At 39.3% G+C, this 11542-nt stretch overlaps 1 protein-coding gene across 3 annotated transcripts in view; it reads right to left on the minus strand.

Moving 5' to 3' along the window:
* The window catches only part of GARNL3 (GTPase activating Rap/RanGAP domain-like 3), a 243864-nt gene that overhangs the window by 74361 nt on the left and 157961 nt on the right, over positions 1 to 11542 (minus strand). For all 3 annotated transcript variants that reach the window (XM_006892544.1, XM_006892543.1, XM_006892542.1), the window contains 2 exons: positions 8503 to 8529; positions 4384 to 4459 (listed from right to left, as the gene is read on the minus strand). In XM_006892544.1, the coding sequence (XP_006892606.1) occupies positions 4384 to 4459; positions 8503 to 8529 (103 nt within the window). The remainder of the gene's footprint in view (positions 1 to 4383; positions 4460 to 8502; positions 8530 to 11542) is intronic.

Below are 11542 nucleotides of genomic sequence, written 5' to 3' on the forward strand. Positions count from 1 at the left end.
TTGTTTAGTTCAAGTTTTGGGTTCCATGAAGGTTTAGATGATCCACATGAGCTACTGATTGCCTTGTTAATTTTAGACGTTGAGGAAACTGGCTCCTAAAAGTCACTTTTAGAACAAGCTATAATCCACTGCTGTTTAGTCAGTTCCATCTCATAGTCTCAGAGTGAATTTCCATTGAACTTTGAGGCTATAAATCTTTGTAAGAGGAGACAGCTTATTTTCTCCGGCTGAGGGGCTTTTGAATTAGAACTGACCTTTTGATTATCAGCTTGATGAATATGCATTATGCCACCAAGACAAACAATAACAACTTAGCTTTTTAGTAAAGTTCAACCTGCGTTAAGAGTTGTTATCATTTGAAGAATTATCTATGTGCAGTCAGTTTTGAGAAAGACACTCCCAGGTCAGACTAGAAGCTGTGTTTTAAGGGGAAACTGTTATTATATAGTTTGGTGACACCTGGGGCATAGTATGTAGGGAACTGCACTTCTAACTCAAAGATGGTACCTCTCTGGCAGTTTTAAACAAGCAGTGGTTCTGTGGAAGAGAGATGGGCATTCTCCTTCCATGTGATTTATAGCCTCTGAAATCCCTTTGGAAGAGTCAGCTAAGGTTCAACTCAATGGCAATGAGCTTATTATTATATAACAGTTCTTTGACTTCATTGCCTTGGCAATGTTGAATAAAAACCTTTGGAAGTTCTTTCCTCTTGAACACTTTTTATTCCCTAGTTGAAATGTTACATTTCACCTCAATGTCAAGAAACAAAAATCCTCACCACTAGACCAACAGGCAACATCATGATAAGACGTAAAAAAGATTCAAATTGTCAACGATTTCATTTTACTTGGATCCACAATCAACACCTACGGTAACAACAGTTAAGAAAGAAAAAGACATGTTGTATTTGGGAAATCTGCTGTCAAGAACTTTCCCAAAGTTCGAGAGAATAAAGATGTCTGTTTAAAGACTAAAGTACACCTGATTCAAGCCATGGGCTTAGTTGGACAATGATAAGGATGATAGAAGAACTAACTCCTTTGAATTGTGGTACTGGAGAATAGTAGTGTGTAACCAATGGACAATCAAAAGAACAAACACATGCCTTGGAGGAAGGCAATCAGGCTGATGATGCTTAGCGGCAAGGATGGTAAAACTCATCTCACATACTTGAAGCATGTTGTCAGAAGGGGCCACTCTTTGGAAAAAGACATCATGAGGATAGGAAAAAGTGCCAGAGAAAGAGAGGAAGATCCTCAACAAGATGAACTGACAGAGTGATGGTTAACAATGGGCTCAAGCATGTCAGAGTTTTTGGAGATGGCACAGGATCTGTTCATAGGCTTGTGAGGCATCACAGTCAACTTGATGTCACCTAACAACAGCAAAGCTGAAATGCAACTCTGATTTACAAATTGTATATTAACTAATCTTCAATCAATTTCTATTAGTAGTTTAATATAATTTTATTTTAACATTGCTTTTTATTAATAATGTTGTTATTATGAGTGACCTAATTTTTACCTGGGTTGTTTTTGTTGTTTTGATGGTGGTGGTGTTATGTGCCATCAAGTCTACTATGTTGCTCATAGTGACCCTATAAACAGTGGATCTGAACTTGCCCTATCCTGTGCCATTCTCACCAGCTCCAATACACTTAAGCCTATTTTTACAGATACTGTGTCAATCTATCTTGTTGTGGATCTTCCTCTCTGATGCTGGCCCTCCACCTTTCCAACCATGATGTCTTTTTCCCAAGGACTGGCCCTTCCTAACAACAAATGCAAAGTACGTGAGATGAAATTTTACCATCGTTGCCTCTAAAGAGCATCCTGGTGACACTTTCTCCATGCAGACTTGCCTGTTAGTCTGGTAGTCCATGGGATATTGAGTACTCCTCTCACATACCACAACTCAAAAGCATAGATTCTTCTTCTGTCACTCTTATTACTTGTTCAATTTTCAAATCCATAGAAAGTAACTGCAAAGAGCATGGCTTGACTCAGGTGCACCTTAGTTTCTAAACTGACATCACTGTACCTTGGAGAGGTCCTGGACTGCAGATTTTCCCAATGCAATACGTTTTTTGATTTCTTGACTGCCGGTACCAAGGTTACTGACTGTGGATTCAAGCAAGAAGAAATTGTCAACAACCTCAGTCTCCTGTCCATCTACAATAGTGTTATAGTGTTTTCCTTTGGCAAATGGAGAGTATTTTTGTTTTCCTATTAGAGAGCTCTGGCGACCCAGGGGCAAGGAGTTGTGCAGCAAACCCAAAGGCCTAGGACCTGAATCTAACAGGTGCTCCAAGGAAGAAAGATGGGCAGTCTTCTTCCATTCAATTTACTGACTCTGAGAAAACACTAGGGGGTTAGCTACGAGTTGGTACTGACTCAATGGCACATAACAATAACAAAGGATGGCTATTATAAAACCAAAATAAATAGTCCAGAAAAATGACAACTGTTGGAGAGAAAGTGGAAAAACATGGACTATAAAACTGTATAGTTACTGTGACAAAACAGGGTGATGGTTTCTCTAAATTTAAACACGTTGTTGTTGTAGTTTTTGTGTACTATTGAGTCAGAACAGACCCACAGCTGACTCTCCAGTGGTTTTCAGAGGCAGTTAATTGCACGGGAGAAGACTGTCCATCCTTCTCCCATGGAACAGCTGATGGATTTGAACTGTGTGTCTTTGAGACTGCAGCAGAGTTCCTTGCCACTAGGCCACGAGTGCTCTCTAAATTGTAAATCTAAAATGTAAACATAATATTACAACTTGAAAGCTGGGTGGCATCCACTTCCTAACAACATGCCTCTAGAAACTCTATGAACTTTGATAAATGACAATAGTTCTAGAAAGGCATCAATCCTTTTGTTCACTCAATGGCAAGCAACAACAACAATATTATTATATCACCCAGAAATTCTGATGTTATGGACTGAATGTGTCCTCCAAGTACCAACTTAGCTGAGCTGTGATTCTCAGTATTCTGCAATTATCCTCCATTTTATGATTTTATGTAATTCTCCTATATGCTATAAATCCTAAGCTATGATGAACTAAGCTTAGAAGGAGGAGTGGCATCCACTTCTGTAATAGCTTGCCTCTGGAAACACTATGAACCTGGAGAGAGGATGAAAGGCACCCAAGCATCGAGGACTCTCCTTCATAGGGTCGCTATGAGTCGTCTGTGACTCGACAGCACTTAACAACAACAACAACATGATGACCTAGTTGGTAAGGAGTTGTACAGTCACTCAAAAGATGGACATTTCAAACCTACCAGCTGCTCTTTTGGAGAAAGACAGGCAGCCTTTAACAGCCTGTGTGATTTTACATACTCTGAAAACCCACTGGAGGGTCAGCTTTGAACAGTTCTGATACTGTGGCAATGAGTTATTACTGTTGATATTAATGAAGCTGGTAGGATTAGAGGTAGCCATGTTAATGAAGCAGGAAACAATTTACAGAATTAGGTTATATTTTGATTCAATCTCATTTGAGATCTAAAAGAACAATAAATAAATGAACAGAGATAGGAAAGATATTAAGAAAAAATAGTAAGGAGTGGATGTGTTCCTTGGACCTAGGGTCCTTGTGCTTTGAACCTCCTTAGACCCAAGGGAGATGTGATATCAAGATACATGGGGATGTCTAAGGACTGCTAGGCTCACAGAATTGAGGAAGAAAATGTTGTGTGTGTGTACACACACACACACACACACACACACACACACATTATTTAGTAAAAAAGTGAAATACAATCTGAATCATGCTATGCATGACAAACCCTGAAAACATTATGCTGAAAGAACTATGTCAGACACAAAGTAACAAATATTGTATGATCTCTCTTATAAGAAGTATCTAAACAGGCAAATGCATAGAACCAGAAGTTACCAGGGGCTTAAGGGAGGAGGGAATGAGAGCTCCCTCTGCTGAAGAGGTACTGAGATTCCGTTTGCGGTGATGCAAAACTTCGGGATATGGCAGCATGGTATAATAAGTGTAAAAACTCCAAACAAATAAATAACTCTTTGCCTTTGAGAGTTAGAATCAACTCATAGCTGACCCTTCACTGGTTTTTCAGAGGTTGTAAATCACACAGAAGGAGATTGTCCACCTTTCTCCTGAAGAACAGCTGGTGGATTTAAATTGCCAGAGAGAGAGGCATGACAGGTGGGTTAACAGTGCAACTCTCTATGCACTACACCACCAGAGCTTTCTGGTTCAATTAGTATCACTGAATTATACATTTAAAAATGGTTATAAAATGGCAAATGCCTTGTGGTACATTTTACCAGAATAAAATGAACAAAACCAACCACAAGGAGGCAGGACAGAGTCTCCACCTGGCAGAAAGAGGCGACTACTCACCATTGCTGAACATTTCATCGTCAGTGAGCTGCCCATCTTTGGCAAAAAGGACCCCAAACTTGAAATTCACAGAGCCCTTGCGATAAGACAATGGGGGGGGGAAGAGGGAGTTTCAATTACTTTTATTATCAAAACAAACTGTCTTGAAAATATGTAATTATTCCCACTCATTATTTAGGAAGACAAAACTTTAGTCGCTAGGAATATACTCAACCAAATTTTGCCCTGCATCAACTGTAATTTCAACCAATATGAAAAATAATATTTTTTCACAAAAATTATATTTTTATAGCTTACTAATGAGGACAGATGCTTCTGAAGGAACTAGTTAATTTGTAATCTTATTACTAATGGCATCTGCAAGGTGCATGTTCATTCTGTGGCAAAATAGTACTCAAAATAAATGGTCCGCAGGAACTCAGGACCCGCATCATCTTTCCACTAACTCATCAACAATCCAAACCCCGATTGCTAAGGACAGCTAATTTGAATTCAGAGCTGAACACAACACTCTGGCTGATATCTTGTGGGTTCTTTCAGAAACAGAAATGAAATCGCAGGCAATTTATACTAAATGCTCATTCTCCCCAGTGTGTAGTCATTTAATCTCAAAAAGTCAAAACAGATGTGCACAGGAAAGAAACCAAACCAACCCAATCTAAACGTAGCTGGTGCAAATGCTCAGTTTACTGTTCTCAAATTTAAATAGTGAGTTAAAAGCTGATACTGTGGGAATGATAACTACCAAATGCAGGATAGAATACAGGAAAGGAGAAAAAAGAGACATGGGATCAGACAGCAGTCCACAGGGTCTTATTTTTAATGCTTTGCTTTGATCTACTAAAGTGCACATTTCCGTTCTATAGACAGGACTACACAACCTGGTGAAGGGCAAACACTCGCCCATAAAGCTGGTCCTAGATGGTAGGACTGGAAAGGAGAACTGACTTCTGACTTTTGATCTGTTGTTGTTATTGTGTGCCGCTGAGTCAGAACCGACTCATAGCTCCTCCTCCAGAGGTTTTTCAGAGGCAGTTAATAGCACAAGAGTAGATTGCCCAGCTTTCTTCTGTGGAGCTGGTGGTGGATTTGAACCTCATGCTTTTGGGATTGCAGTTTCTTACCACTAGGCCCCCAGAGCTCCTCTGATTTTTGATCTGTTGTTGTTGTTATGTGCCGTCGAGTTGTTTGCGACTCATAGCAACCCTATGTACAACAGCCCTAAACCCTGCTCTATCCTATGCCAATCGCACTGCCTCTGACACATCCATCCCGATTACCCCAGTCACTGAATCAATCCATCTCATAGAGGGTCTTCCCTCTTGCGCTGTCCCTCCACCCTCCCAAGCATGATGTCCCTCTCCAAGGACCTGTCCCTCCTTGCAACATGCCCAAAGTATGTCAGACAAAGCTCCAGAATCCTTGCCTCCAAGGAGTTGCTTGGTTTAATTCTCTCCAGGATGAATCTGTTTGTTTTCTTGGCAGTCCGTGGTACAATCAATACACTTCTCCAGCACCACAGCTCAAAGGCATCAATTCTCCTTCTGTCCTCCCTAGTCAATGTCCAACTCTCTGATGCATAACAAATGATTGCAAAGACCATGGCCTGTGTCAGGCACACCTTAGTCTCCAGAGAGACACCGTTGCTCTTGATTTTTGATCTAGTGCCCATTTAAATACTAAAGCACAATCTTCTTAGGATAGTTGTGAGCTGAGTCAAAGTTGAGACTTATAAGCAGTAGCAGTGATGCTTGAAAATTTGCTACAACTTCTAAAAACTTTTATGGGATTGCTTTGAGGTTGGCACTGTGCACCCAGGACTGTTGGTGGGGATCCCTCCAGCTCCAAATGAAGGCTCCAGAAAGACTATGATGCAAGGCCTTGGTCTGTCTTTATCAGAAGCTGCCAGGGTCAGAATGAAGGCCTACAGAGTCCATGAGGCATACAGGGTTGCAGGGAAGGGGCCTTTTAGGGTCTGTGCATCAAGGGAATAGGATCTTCTCATAGGCAGGAAGATTATATATACATGTTAGTCAGGAGAGGCCTGCCTAGCTGAATCTGTTTGTCTGTTGTCCTGGTATTAATTATTACTAATCACTATCAAAAGTATCCTGCTTTAAATAATAAATTGTATGGAAGTTCCTCCTGTCATAGGTGGAGATTTCAGAAAGACTGGTGGTGTTAGGCCTTGGTAAGCACTTGAAACTACTTACAAAGCATCACCCAGCTGTAAACGAAAGTCAGTACCTTGATGTGCTTACATTCTAGAACCAACTTAATAAACAACTTAATGAAAACGTTAAGTGTTCTTTTAGATACAGTGGCAAGAAAGGTCTTTCTGAGAAGTATTTTGGTCTAGTAAGGGTGTAACTCATGAGAATCTCTTGGGGAATAGTGGGCTCCTGCTAAGAGGAAGATTTCCATTGGCTAATTTCCGCAGCTCTTGTGGAGGATGGTCCAGGACTGCATGGGGCTTTGTTTTGCTGCCAGGGCCATAGTGGGTCTGGGCAGACTCAGCAGCAGCTCATAGTAGCAGTGAACCAGAGAGGGAACAGAAAGCTGATTATGTAGGTTCTCTTGAGCCAGGGGAAGGGGTCTGGGCTTTATTTTTAGTGGAAGGGGAAGCTATTAGGGACATCTGAATACAGAGATGATCTGATTTGTCATATTTTAAAAGGATCATTTGGATGTTATGTGAAAAACAAAAGAGAGGAAGGGTGGAATCAGAGTGAAGAGTCAGGAGACAAGGCCCAGTTCAGCCAAGAGATGACAGTGGTGTTGTCACCAGGCCACAGTATTTGTGGTTGAAGTGTTGGAAAGGATCGATATATTCTGAAGAAGAGTCAGCAGCCTGTACTGACAATGTGAGATGTGAAGGGAAAGACAGGAGTTAAAGGTTTTTCCAAGTTTGGACTGAGTAACTGGAAGAAAAAGACTGGGACTTAATGAAAGGCTTATGCTTTATGTAAAAACATGCATACTTAAAAGACTGTGTAAGGCAAACCAATATAAAATAAAAATTAAAATAAATAAACTATTAAGGCAATTAAAGAGGAAATGTCAGTATAACAGATTATAAAAAACATACAGAAAAATCTAACAGAAATTAGGAGAAAATAATTGAAGAACAAAATTAATTCAATAAGAAAACTGAAAGCATAGTAAAATAGAATTATTTCAACTGAAAAATAAAGCAAGTGAATTAGAAATTGGAAGAAATACTCAGCAGAAAAGAAAAAAGAGAAAATAAGTGAACTAAAATAAGTGAACTAGAAAACAGACTAATAACATAGCAAATTTTGAAAAAAGAAAAAACCCCACCCAAACAAACATATCAAACCACTAAAAACTAAACAAAGTCAATTGGAAAGATGAGATTAAATTAATATAAACTTCTAGAAAAAATGAAACAAGATTCATATCTCACACTACACATAAAAAACCAACTCAGAATAAAACCCAACCAAACCAAAACAGCTCAGAAACTCAAAATGGAGCAAGGACTTAACTATTAAAACTAACGCTGTAAAACTCCTGGAAAAAAGCATACAGAAAGAACTTCTGTCAAAATAAGACAAATATATTAATACATGCATACACACGAAGGACTTTGTAGGAACTAAATTTTTTATTTAATTGCTTATTGATAATATCTTGGCTATTTCCCTACATTTGATATACACTCAAAAAATAAATGCTGTTTTTAAAAAAAAACATAAAATGGAGAGAGCAGGCAACAGAAAGATGCAAATAAAGATAGCATTTTGTGTATCTCTTGCTAAATGTGCTCCCAGGTGTTTTAGGGTGGAAATGCTCTATCTTTAATTTCATGAAAATTCAAGCTTCATTACTTACCTGGATCATAAGATTAAAATTGGAATGATTTCAAGAAGACTTAAATAACTTGCTCACTTTTTTATATCTTTACATCTAGTTGGATGGATACTTCTAAAATGCACCATGGAAAAACACGTCAGTAAAATCTTTCAGTGTTAATGGACTCCCAGCATGCAAATAGTGGCTTGACTAAAAGAAAAAGCTGTACTCCTGATGCAGGGAGAAGGACACTCACATGAGGCAGAACACAGCAGGCACAAATATTTCCACACAATCACTCACCTCTTGTTCTTCAAGAACCAGCAAATCCTGTTAAATAAACAGAGTTTCAAAAATTTATGTCTATTCTTAAAAGGAGAGGCATATTTTAAAACTGTGGTGAAAATATACACTGAAATATCTGCCAACAAAGTCATCATTTTTTCTCTTTTTTTTTTTTGTAAAAGCCAAGCTTTGTTTTAGTTACTGTTTTATGTTAAACCATTTTGAAATTGCTATGAAGTTGGTCATGGAAACTTTCTTTATAAAGAAAATTTTAAGTACAGCTAAGATCCAACAGTCTTAGTTTTTTTTTCTTTTTTTTTTTTTCACTCATATGCCTTGCCTGACCAACTCACTTCCTTAATGAGACACTTTCCTAAGAGAAACAACATTGTTATTATTAAGTGCTGTCGAGTATGGCCCATAATGATCGCATGAACAACAGATCTGAACCTTGTTGTATCCTGTACTATCTTCACAACCTCTGACATACTCAACTTCATTGCCGCAGTCACTGTGTCAATTCATCTGGTTGAGGGACTTCCTCTCCTTTGCTGACCCTCTACCTTTCCAGCCTCTCCTAGCAACATCTTCCAAGTTTGTAAGATGAAGTTTGATCACCTTTGCCTCTAAAGAACACTCTGTGCACACTCATGTTTTTTTACGACATTATTCATAATAGCAAAGAGACAGAAGCAACCCAAGTGCCCGTCAACAAATAAAAAGATAGGAAAACTATGGTACATCTACACAGTGGAATACTTTGCAGCACTGAAAAAGCAATCAAAGAGTAAAACATTACACAGCATGAAGGGACCTTGAGTACATTATGCTAGGTGAAATATCTCAGTTACAAAAGGACAAATACTGCATAACACTGCTGTTACAAAATAGGACCGACATGGGGGTGGGATGGGTAGGGAATGAAGAAAGAGTGGATAGATAATGAACACTGCATTAGAACAGATGAGGGGAAGAACTGTCTGAAAGGAACATATGATTATGCCTTATATGTATGAAAACAATTTGGAACAAGAGGTGCATTGCAGGGTGGTCTAGGAAGGGACAGGAAAGGGAGTGGAATGTGCAACAAGGAATGAAAAAAGAAAAAAGTTAAAAACAAACAAAAAAGAACTCTCCAGCTGCACCTTCTTTAAGACATCCATTTGATTTTTTGGCAGTCCATGGGATATTCAGTACTCTTCTCCAACACCACATCTCAAAAGCATCAATTCTTCTTCTGTCATCCTTATTAATTGTCCAGCTCACAGATGCATAGAAAGTAATCAACAAAATGATGGCATGAATCAGGTACACCTTAGTCCTCAAACTGAAATCATTGCTCTTCAATAGTTTGGAGCGATTTCTGACTATAGACTTTCCCAGTATGTGTCCTGGTCTGTTTATGCCAAGAGTACTTATTGTAGATCCAAGTAAGATGAAGTCATTGACAGTTTCAATCTTTCCTCCCTGTATCATGGTGTTGACTATTGGCCCAGTGCTGAGAATTTTTGTTTTCTTGGTGTTGAGAAGCAATCCATACTGAAGACTATATTCTTTGATCTTCTGCAATCAGTGCTTCAAGTCTTCACTTTCAGCAAGTTAAGTTTGTGTTGTCTGCATTTTGTGGTTGTGTGCCACAGAGTCGGAACTTCCTGACATAACTAACCCTCTGACAGGTTTTTCAGAGGCTGTTAATCCCATGGGAGGACACTGCCCATCTTTCTTCTGTGGAGCAGCTGGTGGCCTCGAATTGCAGTCCTTCAAGATTGCAGCAAAGCTTCTTGCCACTAGGCCACCAGCACTATTGAAGGTTATTGATGAATCTTCTAATCCTGATGCCACATTCTTGCATTCTTCATAGAGTCTAGTTTTTCAAATAAATTGCTCAGCATACAGACTGAATAGGTCTTGAGAAAATACACAATGCTAATGCATGCATTCCTTAACGTGTAGTAAAAAAAGAGGAACACAGAGGAGTCTGTGTTTAAATAATGCTAGTTTTAAAGTCTAGCACTGTCACATATGTAATTGTGTTTAGGCACACATCATTTAACTTCCATGGGTCCCTGTTTCTTTACCCACAATGCCAGGATAACTACTGTCTCAACTCCTATGAAAGTTATTGTGCAGAGCAAATTAGTGTGTGCTGAGTGCCAAATTTACACTGATAGTTATTCAATCCTAACTTTCCTTCTCATTATTAGTCACTTTCATATTTAAAGGTTTAAATGAAAAAAAAAAACCAACCCCAAAACCACACACACCCCCACCCCAAACTACAACACATCAAAATCCACTGCCATTGAATCTGATTAACAACTAACCCGCCAGCAAGATTTCCAAGGCTGCAAATCACATGGGAGGAGACTGTCTATCTTTTCCTTGAAGTGGATTCAAATGTTAGACAGGTCCCACCTTTGGGTCAGAAGTACAACACCCCTTGTGCTACGCTGCCAGACCTCCCTAAAACTGTACACTAATCACGCGGAAATGTCATTTTTTCCAGAAACTTTTTTTTTCTCTAAAAAAGTAGATTCTGGTTGATCAGTGACACAAAAGCTAAAAGCTCTGCAGAGTGAATATAACGTAAAAATAATGCTGAGTGAAGGTATGGAAGGTACAGTGACAGCTGCAGTGGGGAGAAGCAAGAATTGACAAGGGGTTTATGGGATCGGGGCCAGGAAGGCACCGAAGGAGCTTCATGCCTTTTCTTGCTCAAAGCTCTCTGTGGAAGAGCTATGCCAACTGGAAAACCTGCCATTCTGAAAGAAATGCATAAGGTACAAGTTGTTGTTAGGTGCCATCAAGTTGAGTATGACTCACAGTGAACAACCTATCTGAACACTGTCCTATCCTGTGACATTCTCACAATCTCTGACACACTCAAGTCCATTGTCACAGTCACCATGTCAACCCAGCTGGTTGAGGGTCTTCCTCTCTTTTGCTGATCCACCACCTTCTCAAGCAAGTTGTACCTCTCCAAGAAAAAACTTTTAACAACATGCCCAAAGTATGTAAGATGAAACTTCATCATCTTTGCTTCCAAATAGCGCGTTGC

Source organism: Elephantulus edwardii, unplaced genomic scaffold (genome assembly GCF_000299155.1).
Source record: "Elephantulus edwardii isolate Elephantulus edwardi_28Jun2011 unplaced genomic scaffold, EleEdw1.0 scaffold00116, whole genome shotgun sequence".
NCBI classification, from domain to species: Eukaryota; Metazoa; Chordata; class Mammalia; order Macroscelidea; family Macroscelididae; genus Elephantulus; species Elephantulus edwardii.